Raw genomic sequence first — 23,137 nt, 5'->3', positions numbered from 1 at the left:
GCCCAGTGCCACCTGTGAGCCGCGGTACGGGCCACGGCTCCGAGACGAGCCCCTTTTGTCCTGTGGTGGGCCCTGTGAGAAGTCCTCCTGGCGGGGCTCGGGGTGGTGGGGGGCGGGGAGATGAACGCTGCAGCCAGCAGCTACCCCATGGCCTCTCTGTACGTGGGCGATCTGCACTCGGACGTCACCGAGGCCATGCTCTACGAAAAGTTCAGTCCGGCGGGGCCTGTGCTGTCCATCCGGGTTTGCCGAGATATGATCACCCGCCGCTCCCTGGGTTATGCCTACGTCAACTTCCAGCAGCCAGCTGACGGTGAGTAGCAGCAATGCCCGCACACAATCACGGAATCCCAGGGCACCTTAGAAGTCTTCTCGGCAGGATTCTCCTTGGCGTGGAGAGGACATCACGACAGCATGTTGGCGCAGGAGCTACAATGGCTAGCAGGATGCAGGGATTGAGGACATGGGTCCTGATATATTGTCATGACCTGAGTTCAATCTTGCTTCCACCAGTTGCTAACCGCTTGACCTTGGGCCGCCCGGTGGCTGGGGGGAGGGGTTGGAATCCAAGGAGGCAGTAAATCGGGATCTGAGTAAAGTTGAACTTTGTTGTGCCAGTGTGACTGAACCGGTCCCAGTGAGATTGAGATGTTACAGACGTACCCTGACATTGTCAGTGGGCACAGGCTGGTGCCTCTCTGAATCAGGTGGATTGAAACAATGCCCTGTTTAGATTGCTGCCCCGCCCCCCACGTTTACTCTGGACTTTTTAAATAAGAGTCTTGATTTTGTGCTAGATAAAAGATGGTTCCATTAAGGCAGGTGGGAATCCAGGGGAACAATTCTGTGCCTTAGATTCAGGCAGGGTACAAGAGCTGCACATGGTAGGCCAGCCATTGTGGAGTTTGCTTTAGATGAAGCTGTAATCGGGGAAATATCTTTAAAATCCAGTGGGCTGGTAGGAGTTATTGCCTCACCTGAGAACCATTCTTTATGCATGTCAGAACTCTTTGACTACATCCTATCTAAAGAATAGGGTCTCTGCTATGAGAGGAGCTTAGGGACTCCCAACACAGATGGTGGCCTTCCCTCCGGGCAGTGAAGAAGTATGCTGTAGGCGTGGCACGAGTAAGCCCTGAGAGAGGAAACCTAATGAGGACTGCGTGTGACTTGAGATTAAAGGGAACAACTGCAGAGACCATCACTGGGAGAAACAAGTCATTCTGTGACAAAGGATCTCCAGGTTCCCACTTTTGTCCCCACTTTACTTTGTTCATTGTCAGTGAAGCAGTATTACTTGCCTAAATTGTAGCTGTAGCCAGATTTGGGCTAATTAACTGAGAGAGACAAGGCTAGTCAAATGTGCTATGAGCTAAGTTCTGTCTCGGCCTATTGGAAAACAAATGAGGTAGCTGAGTGCCCTTTTTAGTGGGGGAGTATTGGATGTATTAGCTATTGCCTGCCTTGACTCTGAACAAAAGTTGTATGTCTTGGAGATACAGAAGCCATTGGTCAGTGTGTTTGCCAACACATACCTCTGCAGGACTTCTGCCTGCTATAAATAAGTGTAGCCAGATTTGTCAGACTAAGCTGACTTACCCTGTGCAAAACTTATCTGGAAATAGACTAGGAGCTGTGTTGAAGTGGGCTCCTTTGCTGCTTAACTAATCAAAGTTTGATGTTTCAGGCTGAGTATCTCAGATATGTACCATTTCCTGACTTGGTTCTGTCTTATTCTACTCCCAATGCCCCATACAAGCTACCCCACCTTCTGATGAAGATGAGGAAGGTGGATCAAAACAAGTGAAAAGTATTTCTCTTGGCCTTCTGGGCAGTTGGACTTTGGAAGCAGTTAGTTTTGTCCCTCTTAAAGTGAGATGTGTTGAGGCCAGGAATGGGCTCCCTAACTCTCCCTGCTTTAATCCCCTCACTGGGAAGTTGTGGGTAGGGCAGCCCCTGGAATGAGTTAAGGTAAGAAAAATTGCCACCACTGGAAAATATTCCTGCCCATCAGATGATAGGTTTTAGCTTCTGGTCTTCTTTCAGTGTGGTATCTGGTTGTACACATGTACTTGGTTGGGAAACTCATTGGCTCAATACACTAGATGGAGCACCACCAGGGCAGATGAATTCCTAGAATTCCGTAAGGTTCAAAAGGCCTAACTACCACAGGGCCTGCTTGCACTGTCCACCTAGAAGGTGGTATGGCAGGGGTTTTATTGTTTCCAGTATTAGAAGTTATGGTTTGTGTGGGGTTTGTTTTGTTTTGTTTTTTGTGGAACTGGGTATTGAACTCAGGTCCTTGCAAGTATTAGAAGTTAAATGCAGGGCTCAGCAAAGTTTCATCCTTTTTTCCCTGAAAATGCAGCAGAGGATGTTCCATGTATGTGACCATAATATCTGTAGATCAGGAATAGCATCAGAAAATCTGATATTATGGGCTGGGGATTATAGCTCAGTGGTGCAAAGCTTGCCTGACAAGTGAAAGGTCCTGAGTTTAGTTCCGAGTACCAAAAGGAAAATCTGATGCTAGTTTTTAATCATTAACTGCATAGCATAGCCACCCTGAATGCAACTATTCCATTTTATTAAAAGTGGAGCTTCAGCTGTCTCACCTGAGTCACACTGAGCCTAGCACTGCAAAGTATGTAAAGTATAATCCAAAATGTGGTATTACCATTTCATCTTGGTGCCATGAAGGTCCTTCCATTGCTCATGCATGCTGGGGATTGAACTCAGGGCTTTCACACTGAGCTACTCCCCAGCCCTGTTCTTTTTTTATTCTGAGACAAGGTCTTGCTAAGTTGTCTAGGCTGAGTTTGAACTTGAGATCATCTTGCCTCAACCTCTCAAAGTGCTGCCACACCTGAGGAGGGCCCATTTGAGTAGAATTACCTTTTATGAGTGATTACTTAGAAATGTGGAGTAGTCAATTAGCCCAAATAGATAATGGCAGTTCTTACACTGTTAAGAGTTGATGTTTACATCCTTGATTGAAATGTGCTTGTTTCTTACAGCTGAGCGGGCCCTGGATACCATGAACTTTGATGTGATTAAAGGAAAGCCAATCCGAATCATGTGGTCTCAGAGGGATCCCTCTTTGAGAAAATCTGGTGTGGGAAATGTCTTCATCAAGAATCTGGACAAATCTATAGATAACAAGGCACTTTATGATACTTTCTCTGCTTTTGGAAACATTTTATCTTGCAAGGTAAACATTGATTAAGTTCGACCAAAGATTTTTCATTTAGTACATGTTTGGAATCCTCAACTTACAGACATTTTGGGAAGTGGCTGCATGTACATATTAACAGTTTGGATTTTTTTCTCTATAATTTCCTCACCCCTCCATTGCTAATTCAGGTGCTATGCACCTTTTCTGCATTTGTTGATACTAATTTGCCTTAGCTCATGTTATGACATATAATGTTCACGTTGATAGAAGTTGTTAGGATCCTGTGCATGGGATATCTTTATTACTGTCATTCTCCTCACCTCTTGTCTTTATTCCAGTTCCCTGTTGGATGAGAAGCAGAAATAACCTGAATCTTGTTTTGAGACGTGGTCTCACTATGTAGTTCAGACTGGCCTTGAACTCATAGTTACCCTGCTTCAGCCAACTGAGTGTTGTATGCTCCCATGCTTGGCAGTTACTAAATCATAAGACAAATAACCGAGTGAGGAGCTTACTTACCCATTTATCCCCAGTGGTATAATAATTCTCAAAATGCTAGAAGTGGACTCTTAAAAGTTCCCATAGGTAATTTCAGGGCCACAACCCATCATAACCAGCAGGTGCTTTTGTGTTTTTTCTTTTTGTAGTCTGAAACAACCTTCTGATTTTTTTTTTTTTTTTTTTACTTTATAAGGATTAAAAGGTTATTTTGTAGGCCAGGCATGGCAGCGCACACATAAGATCTCAGCACTTGGGAGGCTGAAGCATGAGATCACTGAGTTCAAGGTCAGCCTGCGCTGCATAGCAAAACCCTGTGGCGTTTTTGTTTTTAAAAAAAGGCTTTTGCTTTGGATAACTGAGAACAGCAGAGAAGTATGTATGATCTTCAGGATGTTCTACTTAAATTCACTGGGTCTGGTAGTACACACCTGGAATCCAAGATGTGAGGGAGATTTCAGCAGGAGGATCATGAGTTTGAGGACAGCCTGTATAATTTAGTGAGATCCTACCTCAAAATAAAATTTTCGACCTGGTCCTTCTAGGGGCCAGGGAGATGGCTCAGAATAAGCGCTTCTCTGGCAAGCTCAAGGGCCTCAGTTCAATCCCCGGTTCCGGAGGAAAAAAAAACAAAACACTCTTAAAATAAAATTTTCTAAAAGGCTGGGGTGTATTTTAGTTGTAAAGCAATTGCTTAGCAAGTAAGGTCTGTGTTCAATCCCTGGTACTGAAGTAACAAGTGTAGATTTAACTTTTTTCCAAACAACATCTGTTTATGTGAAGTACTTTATAAAACATAAGATGGTGGTATTTGTATGTCTCATACTACATAGGCCTGAAATTCTTTTGCAGACTTGAAAACAGTCTGTCTCTGTAACAATGTGGTTTATACCCAGATCTACTAAATGTTTAATAAAAAGAAGCAAGAGGACATTTGGAAAAGCAGCAGTGCCAACTGTGAGCTGAGCAGTTACTGGGTGCCTGGTGCTATACTCAATGCTAGGTGCATCTCAGTCTGGCCAGTGGTGCTAAGGTCATCTGCCTTTTCTTTGACAGGTGGTGTGTGATGAGAATGGCTCTAAGGGTTATGCCTTTGTCCACTTCGAGACCCAAGAGGCTGCTGACAAGGCCATCGAGAAGATGAATGGCATGCTCCTCAATGACCGCAAAGTGTGAGTGTCCCAGTCCGGAGCAACAACCATCGCATGAGCCAGCCGTGGCCCCACCTCGGTATTAACTGGCACACACAAGGCGGCTACTGGTTCTCTCGGCCCAAGTGTGGCCTGCTCCTACCTCTCCACTCCAGGGCTGGTGAGTCTCCCTGCCCGAGCTGTGGCAGCCCTTTTTTGACTCGCCAAGGTGGGCTCCCTGCCCATGCCATGGCCTGCCTGCTGCCTCTCCCTTAAAGGCATCCGTCCATGGGTTTGTGAGCACCAGCAGCCGGGGCTGCTGGAGGCATCTCTGAGCAGGGGTCTTGGCCAGCGACAGAGTGGAGAGGGCCCTGGGCTGACCAGGCACTGCATATTAGCTCTGTGACCTTCACTTCTTTGACTTGGGTTCTGTTCATAGATATCACTAGTTGTTAATGCCAAATTGTCCCTCTGATTCTCCATTCTTCAGGCTGTGACCAGTACAGGGCTGGCTCCACAGTAGTACTTAATCCCTGTACAGAGAGAGTTTGTAACAGATTTCGTTGCTTTGGTGCAGCCATTACTGTGGAATAGAGAGGGCTGTGAGGGGATAAACTATTACGTGTTACTTGTTGGCTATTTCAAATTAAACCTATTTCTGTCCTTCGTGGTATTGCTAGTTCAGAGGATGCATTATGCTTATAATATCTGTGTGCCCAGAAGTGAATTACTATGGGAAATAAAGAAGAAACACAAAAATGTTCAGTGTATAGAGACATTTTCCTATCAGACATACTAACGTGAATACAATAAAATAGCAAAGATTACCTCTCCACTGCCAGGGCGATGGCTCAGTAGAACAAGCACTTGCCTGGCAAGGACAAGGACCTGAGTTCAATCCCCAGTTCCGTCAAAAAAAAGAAATGATTACCTCTCCACTCACAACAGCTTCACTCTTAGAACTAACCACTGTTAACAGTTTGGTTTGTATCCTTCCAGAGCTTTTCTATACATTTACATAGATGGCACAGAAATGAACATTTTTTTTAAAAAATGGTCGTCAGGTTTCTTCACGAAGGCAGTGTGATGTGGTAGGAGGAGCCCTGGGCTGAGCCAGGGGCTCTGGGCTGATCCTTGCAGGATGGATAGTCCTGCCTCTTTCTCTCTCCTGGGTACTTGGGTGGTCTTAAGTCTCCTTTTTGGTGGGTGGGGACCTTGTGTATTTTAGCCTGTTCTGTCAGCCTTAAACATGCTTTCCTTGGGGCCCCTGGAAATCATGAGTCATTTCCCTGGGTGATCACATTTTTCATGGATTCTTTTTAGGTTTGTAGGCAGATTCAAGTCTCGCAAAGAGCGGGAGGCTGAGCTTGGAGCCAAAGCCAAAGAATTCACCAATGTTTATATCAAGAACTTCGGAGAAGAAGTAGATGATGAGAGTCTGAAGGAGCTATTCAGCCAGTTTGGTAAGACCCTAAGTGTCAAGGTGATGAGAGATCCCAGTGGGAAATCCAAAGGCTTTGGCTTTGTGAGTTACGAAAAACACGAGGATGCCAATAAGGTGAGAGTGCCACCCTTGAGGGTGGGGAAGTATCTTTAGGAGGCCCCAGTGTGGGCACAGCCTTGCTTAGCACGTAGAGCAGAGCTAAAGTGGTCTGAGTGGTAGTGGGTGTGGATGTACATTTTCGGACTATCCTCCTCATGGGGTTATGTCTATCACTGTTGTTGGTTAAGCTCTGTAGTTCAGGCTGGGTTCAAACTCAACAGTGAACCTCCTATCTCAGCTACCAAAGGCTGGGGTTATAGGGATGTCAGCACACGCAACTATTTTAACGGTTTTAAGTGGTTGTCATACCTGTCACCTCAGCTGTTAAATAGAGGTCAGATGTTTGTTCCCATTTATAGGCAGAGAACTAAAGTCCAGAGAGCTGACCTGATTATAGCACAACAGCTGCTTTTTGGCAGAGTGGTATGCTAGGCTCTCAGCTTATATCACTTAAATCTCACAAGAGAACCTGAAATATTTAGTGACAGCTACATTCAAATTAGGATTAGATAATCTGTTTTTTGTTTGTTTTTTGTTTTTGCTTTGATTTTGGTTGAACCCAGAGTTTCCTGTTTTAGCCTCCTGAGTGCAAGGATTACAGGTGTGCACTACTATGCCTAGTTCCCATTAGTATTAACCCCATTTTACAGATGAGGAATTTTCCTTTTTTTTCTTTTTAATTTTAATGCTTTATTTATTTGTGTGTGTGTGTGTGTGGCCAGCTCAGCCCACCAGGGGGCGGGGCTGGCTGGCATGTGGTGCTGGGGATTGAACCGCGGTCCCTGTACTTTGCTAAGCTTGTTCTAAGTAGATGCTTTAGACCACTGAGCCATCTCACCAGCCCCGAGATGAGGAATTTTAAATGTTTAGTAGACTAGAAGGATGACATGAAAGATTTTCTCAGAACACATTCGTTAATCTTAACAGGGCTCCCAACAAGGCCAGTGTTTTTGCAACTCGGTTTAAAAGACATGCATTTCCTCTCTAGGCTGTGGAAGAGATGAATGGGAAAGAAATCAGTGGTAAAGTCATATTTGTAGGCCGTGCACAGAAGAAAGTAGAACGGCAGGCTGAATTAAAACGGAAATTTGAGCAGCTGAAACAGGAGAGAATTAGTCGATACCAGGTGAGATGGGGTGGGCCAGCCTGTCATAGGGTGCTTCCTCTGAAATACTTGCAAAGCACCCCTTTAGCAGGCTTGGAAGAATCTGTACCAACCAGATAGGGCAACATTACTGAACAGGGACAAACTGCTCTTCATTTAGAAGCTCTCTATTTGGGACCCTCCACCTATTGTTCCTTACTGTGTAGGTGCCTTTTTATTTAAGTGGTACCACTAAACATGTGGTTAATAAAAATTAAGAAGATAAAAGAAGAAAAAATACCCCTTGGTTAGGAGCAAGAATGGTCCATGGGTAGTGACTGGCCAGAAAGATCTGTGGAAAAGGCTGATGAGTCCTCATTGATAGTCTCATCAGTCTTTGGAAAGTAATTTGTCAACTTTGAGGTTACATCAGGATTGTCCATGGGACTTGTTTTTTTTTATTTTTTGAGACAGAGCCTAACTACATAACCCAGCCTAGCCTTAAACTTGCAGCAATCCTTCTGCCTCAGTTTCCCAAGAACTGGGATTATAGACATGCATCATCCTGCCAAGCCAGATCCAGCTTTGTGCACATGTGTGCATGCACAACTCGTTAAAAATAGATTGCTAGGCTACATATCCAGAATTCCTGATTAATTTGATCTAATCAGGATCTAACCCAGAACTCCCCTCCCTGATATTAGGTCTCAGACCCATGGGCCTGCTTCCTTCTAGACAAGGCTTCTACCTCTGAGCTGCGTTTGTAGTCTTATTTTTATTTTTAGGTGGCTTCTCATTAAGTTGTCCAGGCTGGCTTCAAACCTGAGATCCTCTTACATCAGCCTCCTGAGCAGCTGGGCTTACAGGCAGGTGCCACTGAATTTGCAAGAATTTTCAATTGTGAGGGAGGTGAGACACAGGACCTCACTGTGTACCTCAGGCTGACCTTGAACTAAATGTAGTCCACGCTGGCTGTAAGCTCATGGCAGTCCTCCTGCCTCAGCCTCCCCAGTACTTGGATTACAGGAATGTACCACATCTGGCAGTTTTATTTCTAACAAGTTCTTGAACACCTAGTGCTGTTGGTCTGGGGACCACAGTTTGGGAACAACTGTTTTATTAGAGAAAATAGAGAAAGAGGTTAACCATGATCTTTATTTCAGGGAGTGAACCTCTACATTAAGAACTTGGATGACACCATTGATGATGAGAAATTAAGAAAAGAATTTTCTCCATTTGGGTCAATCACCAGTGCTAAGGTATTTCCATGTGGGATTTTGTAGTTTGAAAGCACTGTTACTATAGATTCATGGGTATTTGTTTTCACTGAATGGTCTGAATTAAAGTGACAGTTCTGAGCATGCCTTCTGAGTAGTGTTCTTGAGTGTATTTCGTTAGGTCAGCATCACTCTTCTCACTGTTGCAATTTGATGAGTGTGAGCCGGTCCTTCCCTGCTGCCCTCCTCAGCACCTAAATCTTTCCCGTTCCTGCTACTCTGTGCTGGCCTGGGGACAATTGGTGCTACAACATGAGCAGAGGATATCCAGACAGGTTGTTCTCCATTTGTCTTGGGGCCTGTCTCTACAACTCTGCCACATTTCATTTGAGAGTGAAATCTCTTGAAGATTTTAGAAAAATGAGAATGGAAGCCGAGCATATTGGTGCACACCTGTTCTCTCAGCACTTCAGAGGCTGGTTCAGGATTGCCATGAGTTCAGGACCAGCCTAGGCCACATGGTTCAAGGCCACTCTGAAATATATAGCAAGACCCTGTCTCAAAAGAAAAATGGGAATGCGGTTTGATTTTCTGTGTTTTAGCTTGTTCTTTGATCATACCAATGAAGTCAGCAGGCTTGTAAAGACAGGGAATGAGTCCTTAAGCAAAAGAATGCTGACCACATAGGGAGTGGTGTGCTGTGCGGTTGAGGCACTTAGCAGTGTGTTGGGGACTGGTGACATCTAAGAAGTTCCACATCCTGGCCTGCTTGGCAGAAGTGTAGTAGAGGCCATAGTTTTCTCCCTTGGGCAATGAAAAGGAGGCATTGTGGCTGTGGCCTGGCCCTTTCCATACGTTGCTCCCAACACCAGAGCATTGTGCACAGAAACTTCATCGGTTGTCATTGAATGCTAAGGCCAATTCAGGATTTGCCCCCTTCCTTTTAGCATCACTCCCTTGTCTGATTGGTGCAAAGGGTGGTACTCTTGTCTACCTGCACACCTAACAAGTCAGCATTGACGAGGAGAGGCTAAAGGGACCCTAATTTTAAAATTCAGACAGTGTTACTTTTTGTTTTTATTAGTACTTATTTGCCATACATAATGATCACATTCAACATAGGAAATTTGTATCTGTACATATATAATACGTCTAATTCTTCCCATTCCCATTCTTCCCTTCAACTCTCTCCCCATTTACTAAAGCTTTGTTTCCATTTTTCCCTTCCATTCTGTTTTATAATCCTTTCCTCTTCTCTTCATTGTTCCCTTTCCCATTTGATCATATTTTTTGCTGCTTCTCAATATCTGTCCTGTTTTACTCCTTGCTTACCTTTGAGTGTCTCACACAAGAGGAAAAATGCAGTATTCAAACTTGAGCAGGCACTGTTTTTTTGAGATTATTGGCATTGTTTTCATACAGTTAACTGGCTTGCTTCACTGGTAGGAAGATGTTGGGTTGACATACATTTTGGCTTCCAAGTCCTCTACTTCAGGGGCCTGTCTGGGCCACTAACAGACACAAATGATGTGAAGCACAAATATGCCAGGGAAAGTGGCTGCCTGAATTCTGCTTTTTGTCTTAGAGTAGATCATGAATACTGAGACTCAGAGCAGGTAAGAGTAGAATTAGATACTGGGTTCCTTGACTCAGCTAGTTGTATCTGTTATTCCTATCAAGTTAATGGTGGCAGTCATGGATGTTCTTATTGAAATTTTGCCCATGAAGGCTTTGGACTGGATTAGTTTGACAAATAAATTGCTACACATTGTTGTTAAGGATCCCTGGGGGTGTCCCATTTGCTAGGTATCAGGAAACATCCTCAGGTTCTATTTTTACCATTAGCTATATACATCATAGTGTTTAGGGAACTTTAGCATCACCTGGAAATTTGAAGAGCTTTCTAGGTACTTTAAAAGTACACATTACACGTCTAGGGTACATCCTGGATCACAATGCACCCTAGACCTAGAGTTGGTAACTCTGAAACAGAATCCAGATTTTTTTTGACCATTGTGAGTAGTTCCCCTCTCCCCATATGTGTGTTTTCTCATAGCTGGTCTCATTTTGTAGGTAATGCTGGAGGATGGAAGAAGCAAAGGATTTGGTTTTGTCTGTTTCTTATCTCCTGAGGAGGCAACCAAAGCAGTCACTGAAATGAATGGGCGCATCGTGGGTTCCAAGCCACTGTATGTTGCCCTAGCCCAAAGGAAGGAGGAGAGAAAGGCTCACTTAACCAATCAGTACATGCAGCGAGTGGCTGGAATGAGAGCGCTCCCTGCCAATGCCATCTTAAACCAGTTCCAGCCTGCAGCTGGTGGCTACTTCGTGCCAGCAGTTCCACAGGTAGGTCTGCCACATGCTCATGGCTCTCTGGAACTTGACTGTGATAGCTATGCCTGTGTTCTGCAGTGGCTTGGGGGGATTTTCTAAAAATTAAGTTTATTGGTACATTTTAGATATAAATAATCACATGGGCAATTTGTGTCTGTACATGATATGTCTTCCCCTCCTATTTCCTTCAGTCCCTGGGGAGGAATTTTTTTTGGATGTTGGAGTTCTGTAAAGACACCAAGCAAAATAAGTCAGGTGTGGTTATAATGCTGTAATCCTAGCACTCTATAAAAATTTTTGCTTCCCCCTCCCTGCCATCCCCATCTTTCCCAACTCTTTAAGAGAGGCTAAGGCAAAAAGACCATAAATCCAAGCCCAGCCTGCGCAATTTGTAGTGAGACCCTGTCTCAAAATGAAAATTTAAAAACAAAAAAGGGAATGTAGGGGCCAGGGAGATGGCTCAGTAGGATAAGCGCTTGACTGGCAAACTCAAGGATCTGAGTTCAATCCCCGGTTCCACCAAAAACAAAAGGGGGGGGGAATGTAGCCAGTGTAAAGGCCTTGGGTTCAGTCCTCTGTACCCACCTAAAAAAAAAGGACTTGACCATGGTCGTACATGCATGGTGGAAGAGATGGTGTAGGCTACCCTGATTAACTTTATTTTTATTTATTTATTTATTTTTAAAATTTTATTTGTGTGTGTGTGGCCAGCTCAGCCCACCTGGGGGCGGGGCTGGCTGGCATGTGGTGCTGGGGGATTGAACCGTGGTCCCTGTGCTTTGCTAAATTTGTTCTAAGTAGGTGCTTTAGACCACTGAGCCATCTCACCAGCCCAACCCTGATTAACTTTAACCAGTGCTTGAGCCTTTGAGTAGAGAACGTTATTCCTAATAGCCTAAGCCAGTGATGTTGAACCTATGACATGTATATTGTTTTTCTTTGAAGACAGAACTGCATGAGTTTTTATAAACGAAAATCTGTATTTGAGTTTAAATGCAGCCTTTGCCCTTCGTGATAAATAATTGGGTTTGGGGTTGCAGTTTGGGCACTCGTCTCTAAAAGGTTCGCCATCACTAGCTTTGGGCCTGTTAGTGAGCTAAGAGCCTAGTGTGGGTTCCCATCTATAAAATAGAAGGGCTTAGGCACTCTTTCCTTACAGGCTCAGGGAAGACCTCCGTATTACACGCCTAACCAGTTGGCACAGATGAGGCCTAATCCACGTTGGCAGCAAGGTGGGAGACCTCAAGGTAAGTGGTGGGGGACAGTACTTGCTCAGGATCTACCTGGCCTGGTCTACCTGCTCTTTTCCTACATGCATTTAGTGAGACATGGCCCAGCTTCTGATTCATGTTGCTTTCAATAATAAGCATTTTTTTTTGTCTTACCAGGCTTCCAAGGAATGCCAAGTGCTATACGCCAGTCTGGGCCTCGTCCAGCTCTTCGCCATCTGGCTCCAACTGGTAATGCTCCGGCCTCTCGTGGCCTCCCTACTACCACTCAGAGAGTCGGTGAGCAAACTGGCCTGTAGGAGTGTGGCCTGGGGAGGAGGGAGTCAGGATGACTAGCTCTGCCCTCACTCGGTCAGTTTGTTGGGCTCAGGTGTGGAGCCCTGGTTCTGCTACCTTAGCTCTGTGTTTGATGTAGGTAGGTACTTCATTCAGGAGCAGAATGCCAATGTACATTCTAGGTGTGTTGGTTACTGTCACTAATCTTTGCTATGGTGATTCGTGTGAAAAATGTTAACCATAGTAGCTTGCTAGCTGGATGACGATAGAGCCTATTTTTTGGAGGGGTGGGGGGATACAAGGAACCTTTTTTATAGAATGTCCTGTACTTGAAGATATGCAAAAGTGTTTGCTTTTGCCTTATCCTGGAAAGTAGCATAGTAGCCCCAGTATGATGTGTCATTCATGTCAACGTACTTTGGAATCTCCTTCCGTGGGACGTGGCTCGTTGGACATCGGCCTCCAACACTGATGTGCATTTGCTGGTCTGTTGTAGGGTCTGAGTGCCCGGACCGCTTGGCTATGGACTTTGGTGGGGCTGGTGCCGCCCAGCAAGGGCTGACTGACAGCTGCCAGTCTGGAGGTGGTATTGGATGCACACAGAAGGGGGAAAGATGGGATTTAACGGGCCTTTGCCCAGCCTGTTGGGTTTTAATTGCATTTGTTCTTTCCTCAAGGTGTTCCCACAGCCGTTCCAAACCTCACACCTCGGGCTGCAGTTGCTGCTACTGCTCCTCTGGCTGTGGCACCATACAAGTATGCCTCTAGTGTCCGCAGTCCACACCCTGCCATACAGCCTCTGCAGGTGAGGCCAGCAGATGGCTGCCAAAGGCTTTTGACCAGTTTCTACATGTTCAGCTTTGATTCCTTTAGTGGGTTTTGGCATCCCTGCCCCCTGGTAGGGTGCTGTTGTTTGGGTGGGGTGGTTTGTGTTTGAGATTGGGTCTTGCTGTGTGGCTTAGGCTGGCCTCACACTCATGGTGATCCTGCTCCCTAAGCTTGCCAAACTGGAATTAAGAGGTTATGCCACTAAGCCTTCTGTGTGGTGATTGGGACTCTCACTGAGAAAGTATTCTTAGTACAGTTCACTGGCCCACAGAAAAAAGCAGCTGCTTCCTCTACTGCCTTGACACCTATGCTCAGCATTTTGAGCCCCTGGGTGACTTTTCTTTCCAGTACGATATTTGATCATTGGCTGCACTGTAAAGACAATTGGGACATGAAGGCAGGAAATAACTTCAATTTAGAGATAAGAAATTGAGTATCAGAAGTGTTAGTGGGAGATAGCTCAGATTGCCTAAGCTGGAACTTACAGCCGTTAGAGCTGTGCTCCCAAGGTACAACCTGTTTGTTTCAGAGCTCAGCAGCTTGCTATGGCAGGGCCACGTTCGGCTGGCAGGCCCATAAGCTGCTTGATAGTTACATTTTTTAGATGTCCTCATTGCCTACATTCTCTAAGGGATTTTTTTCTCAGGGCTTGAGGTTGAATGTAAAATGTCTTCTGTAAAGGCCCTACTTTTAAAGCTATATGATAAGCATTCATTTTACATGTTGACAGTCCCCAAGCAGTTAATATAAAAAATTGGTTATAATAAAGGTATTAAAGGGGTATAAATGTTTTGATAGTTGAACTCTTTGACCTATTCTGTATTGGAATTGACCCTAAACCAAAGTTTCACAAAAAACATTACATGGGAGGGCCAGCAAGATAGCTCAGTGGACTAACCCCCTGCTTAGGCAAGCACAGGGACCAGGGTTTGATCCCCAGCACCACATGCCCCGCCAGCCCTGCCGACAGGTGTACTGAGCCAGCCACTGAGACCAGGAGTGGTGACACATGGCTGTAATCCCAGTGTGGAGGAGGCTGCAAATAGGATCACTGAGAGTCCAAGCTGTGTATTGAGACTCTGTACCAAATACATTTTTAAAGTTATATGCACACAGGGTTGGTGAGATGGCTCAGTGGTCTAAAGCACCTACTTAGAAACAAGCTTAGCAAAGCACAGGGACTGCAGTTCAATCCCCCAGCACCACATGCCAGCCAGCCCCGCCCCCTGGTGGGCTGAGCTGGCCACACACACTAATTAATTAATTAATTAATTAAAGTTACATGCACAGATACTCACTGTGGCCTGATTTAGAGCACAACCTTGAGTTCTTGGGTAACCTTGGATGAATCAAATGAAACAGCAAATGATTGTTTAGCATTGTAACTTTATTTTATTTGGGGGGCTTTACTTTCCCTTCTGGTAGCATGTCCTTTCTGCTTTGGGGAGTTTTGAGATAGTCTAGCTGTGCCCAGGTTGGCTTTAAGTTCACTGTGTAGCCTAGCCTGGTCTCAGACTCACAGTGATCTTGCTGTGCCACCATGCCCAGCTGCATAGTATGTTCTTTCATTGCAATTAATTGTATTGTAATATCCATAGTATTCTGTGCCTCATAACCAAAGTAATTCATGAAGAGAAGGACAGATACCTCCATTCCTCTTTGAGATGAGAATCTAGATGTTTCAGTGTTGAGTAGTGAGGCTGTTAGCCACTGCCCAGCATCCTTTCTTTAGTGCTAATCTACTGCCTGCCTTGGTTTTCAGGCACCGCAGCCTGCTGTCCACGTGCAGGGCCAGGAGCCCCTGACTGCCTCTATGCTGGCTGCAGCACCCCCCCAGGAGCAGAAGCAGATGCTAGGTGAGTGTGCATGCAGCCTGTTAGATACCAGTGTCTGAGTTCACTGAGTTTTCTTTCTTTCTTTCTTTCTTTCTTTTTTTTTTTTTTTTTTTTGTGGTACTTGGGACTGAACCCAGGAGTACTGGGCAATATCCTCAGCCCTTTTTAACCTATTGAGACAGGGTCTTACTAAATTACCCAGGCTGGCCTTCCCCAGCCCCCTGAATAGCTAGGAAATAACAGGTGTAACAGGTGTGCACCACCAGTTTGACTTGCTCTTTTATTAACTATCTTATCCATAGGAGAACGTTTGTTCCCACTCATCCAAACAATGCATTCGAACCTGGCTGGCAAGATCACAGGCATGCTGCTGGAGATCGATAACTCGGAGTTGCTGCACATGCTTGAGTCCCCTGAGTCTCTGCGTTCAAAGGTAAGTTGCTCTCAGATCCTACAGCCCAGCTTGGGGGAGGGCAGGGCAGAGCAGAGCATTGAGGATATTCTGCCACTGTAGCCCTGTCATGCCTGCCGGTCTTCCTCACACCTTGTCCTTGATTGGCGCTGCTAGTTTGGGTGCTGAGAAAGCTGTGGACAGAGGGCAATGGGCCTGGATACTAGGCTGAGTGGCTCTCCTTAGTCACTGACCGCCTGGAGGTTTCTCCTAGGTGGAGGAAGCTGTGGCAGTTCTGCAGGCTCATCATGCCAAGAAAGAAGCTGCCCAGAAGGTGGGCGCTGTTGCTGCTGCTACCTCTTAGACAAGGAGAACACGTATGTTTGACTATTACATTTTTAGTCATCATTTTGACTTGCAAGTTTCATTGTAAAAGAGTGATGACACTTTCCTGACGTTTCACCGTGATTTGGCAAGCTCTTACCTGAACCTCTCACCTGGATCAGTTACTGTGGAAAGAACTAAGGGGTTTGAATTAAAGAATAAAGAGCCAGGCACAGTGGCCATGTATCTGTTATCCCAGCTACTGTGAAAGCTGAGGCAGGAGGATTTGAGCCCAAGAGTTTAAAACCAGCCTGGGTAACATTTCAAGACCCTCTCTCAAGGAAGAAAAGTCCCAGTTTCCTCAAAGAGCACCTGGTCAGATTTTTCTCAAGAATTAGCCTTGTTGCTTTAGGTATAGCCTATGTGCTTAGTGCATACAAGGCCCTAGATTTGTCCTCTAGCACCTGCCCTCCTTGCTGGTCTCTGAAATAGTGATATACAAGGAGTTCACATCACATACCAAAGCCTCACTGCTATGAGTGTCATGTCTTGGTTTAGCCTGAGGCTGGTGGTTTTGCTGTGGGTGCACAGCAGACACTGTATCATGAGCTAGTGCCAGAGACAGCCCCAAGGTGGACTGCAGTTACAGAATGTGCTTACTGCCTTACAGAAGTAGGAGACAGGAATCAGAGTGGGTGAGTGAAGTTATAGCTGGGGCCAGTGAAGAGTGCCTCCAGGTAGGGAAAAGAGAGTCTGATGAGCTGATTGATTGAAAGCCCTTTTCTAAAACACCTATCTTTGTCAAGGAGTTTCATGTTTTATTTGTGTTGGTGCTTTTGTTTTTTTTTGTTTTTTTTTTGTTTTTTCTAGGATTCAAAAGCCAAATAATCCCTCATGGAATTGAGCTCAAGGTTTGAAGACTTCCTAGTTTGTCCTGTGGACTTCAACACCAGGAACCACAAGTTGCAAATTGAATAGGTCATTTTGTATCAAAAGGTCAATTATGAAGCACCTAGAACTTTTCAATTATAAAAGTATATTCTCTGGGTTCTGCTATGGCCCAGACTTTTTTTTTTCTATTGTGGGTTTTGATTTTTTTCCCCCAGAAATTGGTTTTATTTGATGTACCCAAGTCTTAAGTTTCTCAATAAAGAAAAAAAATCTCCATAAAACTGCTTCTGTCTTACCCATGTTACTGACCAGTTTTATTCTGTAAGTTACAGTTTGCACTGGAAGTCTAGATGCAAATGCGCTCTAATGAATTTAACCTATTATTTCTATGCAAATAATTTAGGATAAGGTCAGAGTTATGAATTGAACCACTGAAGATAAAGCCTAATCACTCCCATTTAACTTAGAGGGGTATTTAAATCTAGTATGGTCAGAGCAGGCCTGGGGATTAGCTCTGGAAAAGTTGGGGCTCTGGACTGGCATTCACCCCAAGGTCAGGTGTGGTCTGACTGATTAGTTCTGTCCCCTTGCTCCTGTATTCTATCTCCCACGATCATTTGTCCAGTGGCTCGTCAGCAGATCCAGGTGTCCAGATTGCTAAAAGTTTCCTAGTGCTCAGGAGATGGGTAGCAGTCACTAAGGAACACTGAAGTCCTCAGTGCGGTGTTGATCTTTATTCCTTGGTGTGATAATCCGTAGCAAGGTTAGCTAGTCTCCTGTTTATAGTGTACCTGAATGTTTTTCCTTCTTGCTAGACTCCTTTTTTCTTAAAATCTGGTCTCAACACGGTTCCAAAAAGTTGATATCCCTCTTTTCTGATAGTATTCATCCTTCATACAGTTAATAACTTTGTGATACTTTCCTCAGTACTGGGGATTGAACCAGGGAGCACTGAGCTACATCCCTGGCCCTCTTGTAAAGCTTGTTTTGAGAGGGCCCCAGTTACCAGGCTGGCCTCAGCCTATAGACACAACCCACCACCTCTCATGCTTTCAGCCGCGCAGTGTCTGGGTGGTGCTGGCCACTAGCTTGAGTGGGCAGAGATGAAGGTCTGTGGCTTCAGCAGCAGAACTGGGGATTAGATGGCTTCCTCCTGTGGGTGTGGTATGGTCTTAGGCCAGACTTGGGTTGATTTATGGTTGAGGCAGAGTGGCCTGGGTCAGGTTTCCTGTGAAGCCTTATCCACAGCCTATGTGTGGTACCTGCCAATACTGCCCTAAGCCCTTGACCATTTTTCACCCTAGACCCAGAGAAGTGGCCATATGATCTATAACTCCTCATCCATGGCTGGCTTCTGTTTATTCCTTAAACTGAAGCCCAGTACTTAGAGGAAGTTCCCAGAGTAGCTGTTTTATTTTTCTCTACTAAGACAAAATATCTGATACCCAAAGATAAGGGAGGAGAGGTTTATTTGGCTCACAATTTGCAGAGGTTTCAGTCCGGTCAGCTCTCTAAGGTAGGGAGGCATGGCAGAGGAAAAATAGTTCCTGGTGGGCAGAAGGCAGCAGAGCAGCAAGGGGGGACCACAGCTTTTTTTAATTCCTTTTATTCAGGCTTCTTAGATGTGGTAGCACCCACACCCTTAATCCTAGCATTTTTGAGTCTAGCATTGTACCATGAATCAAGTCATATACTAGATCTAGTCACCTCTGAAAAAGCCCCAAGCGTGAGACTTTGGAGGGCGATCTAGACACAAGCCGTAGCAGCTGGGAAATCAGAGAAAACATTCATAATATGGATGGGGATAGCTGTGACAGTTGGATAACCTATATTTATGATAAAAGACGGGTAGGTGTTTTGGGGAATAGCATTGGAAAGCTGAAGGCAAGTAACATCAGTTTCATTGCCTCTGTTTTTACTCTTTTTTAAATTTTTTTATTTATTTTATTTATTTGAGAGAGAGAGAGAGAGAGGCCAGCTCAGCCCACCAGGGGGCAGGGCTGGCTGGCATGTGGTGCTGGGGGATTGAACTGCGGTCCCTGATGCTTTTGCTAAGCTTGTTCTAAGTAGGTGCTTTAGACCACCGAGCCATCTCTCCAGCCCTGTTTTTACTCTTCAAAATTAAATTTAAAAAAAAAATTCTGAGAAAAGTTTCAGTGATCTGGAGTTAACGAGGCAGCCAAGGTGTGTGCAGAGCTTTTTAACCTTTTTTTGGCCGAACCGGGGATTGAATGCAGGCCCTTGTGCTTGCCTAGCAAGTACTTATTCTACTGAGCTATCTCCCCAGCCCTGCTTTTTCCTGAAAGGAGAAACAAGCTCATTCAGAGGAGGCAGATAGTTTCTGTACTGGTTAAGCAAAGGGAGTTGGGGGGGGGGGATTAGAGAAGCAAGCGAGGCCCAGGTCATGAAGATAAAAGCCATCCTCTGAGGTTTTGAAGAACACCAAGCAGAAGAGTAATAGTTAGATTTGTACTCGTTGGGATCATTCTGGTGCTATAGAGGGGAGAGATACTGGAAACAGCCTGTTTTATAAACTCTGGGAAACCAGAAGCTAGAAGGAGGTCTTGAGGGATGAGGAGAGGAAGAGTACTCCCCAAATGTTGTGTACCCTGAAGGTGGGTCCCTCCTTTTGTCTTCTTGTGCCCACAGTGGCAGCACCACTCCAGAATATGCTTCATGTTTTTGCAGGGAGAGCAGAGCTGAGCTGGTGGAGGCATTCTTTCTTCATTCTACTTTTCTTCCCTCGGAGACATCGCTGGTGTTCTGATTCCACTGGATTATGAAACAGGTGACGTTAGAACTAGTATCTCACAGGTTCGAATTCCTGATCCCAGGGAAAAGAACCTGGAGGGAAAAGTCCTATGTGTTCTGTGGACACTGGCCTGAGGTGGGAAGATGTCCCTGACCTCATGAGGAAAGCGACACTCGGCACAACAGGGCCAAGGCTGTGGTGGAGAGAGCCAGGCAGTCTGTTGGCTTGAAGGAAAGACTTTCTCCTTATTGGAAACATTTGGAAGTTTTGATTTCTGATCATTCAACATAAAAACTGTATAGTGAGCATCTCTGACCCTAAATTTAAAATGCTATGAATTTAGGTGGGGCTTTTGTTGTTGTTTTGTCTTTTTGAGACAAGACAAAGGCTGGTCTTGAGCTCAATTTGTAGCTGTCTGATCTGAAACTTGCCAATGATCCTCTTGCCTCAGCCTCCAAGTGCTGGGATTACAAACGTGTACCACCACACTTGGCTGCAAACCTGACTTTTCTGGTGGTACACAATCTGAAATACTTCTGGTCTCAAGCATTTTAGGTAAGAAAAACAACCTGTAATAGCCAGGAAGAGGATATTCTTAGAAAAATCCTTCAAAGTTTGGGTGTTTGTTGACTTACACAACCTGCTGGTAGCCATACTCTTAATTCTGAGACAGGGTCTTGCTAAATTGCCAAATAGTCCAGGTTAGATTCAAACTCACAATCTTCCTGCCTCAGGATCCCAAAATTTTGAGATTACAGATGTACAACACCATGTCCATCTCTTAGTTAATTTCTTAGAAGTTTTAGTCTCAAAAAAAAAAATTTTAGTCTCCGCTCTGCCATTTGTGTGTGGCCTATACCTGAGCTGGGTGCAGTGTTGTGACCCTATGGTCCCAACTACTTGGGAGGCTGAGGCTGGAGGCTTGGTAGAGCTCAGGAATAAGAAACCTGCCTTGAACAAAACAAATGCCAGTGTTCTGTGGACACTGGCCTGAGGTGGGAAGATGTCACTGACCTCATTAGGAAAGCGACAACTAGGCACAGCAGGGCCAAGGTTGTGGTGGAGAGAAGGCTGAGCCTTCCGTTCTTCAAGTCATTTTTTTTCCAGTGCTGAGGTGAACCTAGGATCTCATGCATGCTGGGCAAGTACTTTACCACTGAGCTATATCCCTCTCTGTTCATCAAGCCTTAAGTAAAAGGGAAAGATGATTGTGGAGGTCCTTCCACACCCAATGTGAGTTTCCTTATCATTGGGACAAAATACTTGACACCTACAATGTATTTATTTATTTTTTTTATATTTTATTTTGGTTGAACCGGGGATTGGACTCAGGCCCTTGCGCTTGCCAGGGAAGCACTTTACTGAGCCATCTCATTGGCCCAACACCTGCAATTTAAGGAGAGGTTTATTTTGGCTTACAGTTATTTCTGTATAGTGCTATTTCTTTTATATCTTTTCTTTGGGGGCATGGGCATGGTACTATAGATTGAACCCAGGGCATTTACACTGATTAACACCCTAGCCCTCAACCCCCGCCCCCGCTTGAAACAGTCTCACTAAGTTTCCCAGCCTAGTCTGGAGTTTTGATTCTCTTGCCTTAGCCCAAATTGGCTTACAGTGCCAATGGGTTCAGTCTGCCATCAGCCCACCCCAACACAGAAAGCATGGTGAAGGGACCTGACAGGGAAGCAGACTGAGTGGGAAGCAGGGTACCTGAAGGTGAAGGCAGCAGCCAGAAGAGAATGCTCTTCCAGGTTACACCGCGGGACCCACCTGTTCCAAACAGGCCCCATCTCAAGACATGGGAGTCTTGGGACATTTGAGAACTAAACTATGACACTTGATATTATAAGTTGGTGACTTGTTCTGCCCTAGGTAAAATAAGTTTTCATAAGGCCAAGGTCTATCATCCCTTTTTTAGTTGTCACTTTAATCAGTAACAAGCTCAATATTCTATATGCAGTAAGTGCTCAGTTGGAAGGAAAGATTGTTACATGAACAACTTTCTTTTCCTTTCTTTCCTTTTTCTTCCTTTTTTTTTTTTTTTGGCCCCCCTTTTTGGACAGGGTCTTGCTCTGTTGTTCTGGTTGGCCTTGAATTCACTTTGCAACCCAGGCTGGCACTGAGCTAAGTTTGCAACCAAAGCTGGCCTTGAACTTAGTGATCACAGTGCTGGGAATACAGGAGTGCACCACCATGTCCAGCCTGACTTTTTCTACTTTCTGTAAATTTTGTCAACAAAAGTTATCAAAACACTTGGAAAGCAACTAAAGGCTGAAATTCTGTAGTAGTGGGGATTTGAATACTGCAGAGTTGTTTGGGGTTTTTTGTTGTTGTTGTTGTTTGTTTTTTGGGTTGTTTTTGTCTTTTTGAGTTAGGATCTTGCTATGCAGCTTAGGCAGGTCTTGAGCTCACTTTGTAGCCCCACCTGGTCTCAAACAGGCAATGATCCTGCCTCAGCCTCCTGAATGTTGAGATTACAGGTCTGTGCTACCAGGCCCAGCTTGTTCTTGATTTTGTTTGAGATAGGAATTTGCTAAAACTTGCCAAGCTAGTTTCAAATTCATGGTCCTCCTGTCCAGCCTTCTAAATGCTGAAGTTAAAGGTCTGTGCCACCATATCTGGTAGGTAGTACAAAGTACTTAAATTTACTTTAGTTATGGGCTGTGTCTCTGTGGAAAGAGGTGCTTAGTAAGCCCGAGGTCCTGGGTTCAGTCTCCCACGACTCCCTCAAAGTCATTATTTAGCTATGTTTATTTATGGGGTGCTGGTAATCAAACCCAGGGCCTCATGCATGCTCAAGCTGGCTATTTAAAAGAAACATAAATCAAGGCCAACATAAGCTCACATTTTCACTTTGTAAATGGCATCAGATGTGTCCTGTTTGCTCCTATTGCCCACATGTTAACAACCCTTTGTTTTTGTTTTGAGACAAGGTTTCACTATATACTTCAGGCTGGCAATCCTCGTTCCTTGGATTCCCAAATGCTGGGATTACAGGCTTGTACCACCATACCTGGTTATCCCCTGCTGCTTCTCTGCAAAAGCAGAAATGTGGTCTGTTGCTGGGTATGGTGTTGCACACCTGTAATCCTAGAACTTGGAAGGCTAAGGCAAGAGGATCACTGTGAGTTTGGGGCTAGCCTGAACACATACAGTAAATCCTTCATTCCTGAACTTGTTTTTAAAATTTATTGGGACTGGTGAGATGGCTCAGTGGTCTAAAGCACCTACTTAGAACAAGCTTAGCAAAGCACAGGGACCACGGTTCAATCCCCCAGCACCACATGCCACACACACACACACACACACACACACACACACACACACAAATAAAATTAAAAAATTAAATAAAAAATAAAATTTATTTATTTGGTACAGGCTCTCCCTACACAGCTTGGACTCAGTGATCCTCATAGTGATCAGGAGCCAGCAGGGCATGCAGTACTGGGGGTGGAACATGGGTCCAACTTGCCAGGCAGGCGTGTAGGCTGCTGAGGTATCTCCCCAGCCCAAATTCTGAACTTTTGAGTCGCATAAATCTTTACAAATATTTGTAGATACAAACATTGTGGAAGTAGTTAATGCTGGACATTGTTACAGTTGTGTTAGTATACAGTGTAATAGTAT

At 44.9% G+C, this 23,137-nt stretch overlaps 1 protein-coding gene and 1 non-coding gene across 5 annotated transcripts; both read left to right on the top strand.

The window, feature by feature from the left end:
- Positions 1–6: 6 nt before the first annotated feature.
- On the top strand, positions 7–17,041 carry Pabpc4 (poly(A) binding protein cytoplasmic 4). 4 transcript variants are annotated; one of them, XM_004641057.2, is made up of 15 exons: positions 7–313; positions 3,018–3,211; positions 4,730–4,845; positions 6,127–6,361; positions 7,335–7,472; positions 8,594–8,689; positions 10,721–10,993; positions 12,141–12,228; positions 12,370–12,441; positions 12,983–13,069; positions 13,164–13,291; positions 15,077–15,170; positions 15,452–15,582; positions 15,815–15,917; positions 16,735–17,041. In XM_004641057.2, the coding sequence occupies exons 1-14, from the start codon at positions 121–123 to the stop codon at positions 15,902–15,904; spliced, it is 1,935 nt and encodes a 644-aa protein (XP_004641114.1). In that variant the 5' UTR covers positions 7–120; the 3' UTR covers positions 15,905–15,917; positions 16,735–17,041. The 4 variants fall into 4 exon arrangements, with proteins under 4 accessions (XP_004641114.1, XP_004641113.1, XP_023556846.1 ...); XM_004641056.2 differs by having other exon boundaries at positions 12,370–12,489; positions 16,735–17,039; XM_023701078.1 differs by lacking the exon at positions 12,983–13,069.
- On the top strand, positions 8,898–9,031 carry LOC111812582. The gene has a single exon (XR_002818054.1). It is a non-coding gene; the product is annotated as a small nucleolar RNA SNORA55 (small nucleolar RNA).
- Positions 17,042–23,137: the final 6,096 nt, after the last annotated feature.

Source organism: Octodon degus, unplaced genomic scaffold (assembly GCF_000260255.1).
Source record: "Octodon degus isolate 3935 unplaced genomic scaffold, OctDeg1.0 scaffold00130, whole genome shotgun sequence".
In the NCBI taxonomy this organism is placed as follows: Eukaryota; Metazoa; Chordata; class Mammalia; order Rodentia; family Octodontidae; genus Octodon; species Octodon degus.
The sequence above is the reverse complement of the archived record's forward strand: the minus strand, read 5'-3'. Positions and strand labels throughout refer to the sequence as shown.

Bases quoted from the DNA above. Each gene is read 5' to 3' on its own strand.
- Pabpc4 (XM_004641056.2), top strand. From the start codon at position 121: ATGAACGCTGCAGCCAGCAGCTACCCCATGGCCTCTCTGTACGTGGGC. The intron at 3,212-4,729 runs GTAAACATTGAT...TTTCTTTGACAG, and splicing joins GAAACATTTTATCTTGCAAG to GTGGTGTGTGATGAGAATGG. The intron at 4,846-6,126 runs GTGAGTGTCCCA...GATTCTTTTTAG, and splicing joins CTCCTCAATGACCGCAAAGT to GTTTGTAGGCAGATTCAAGT.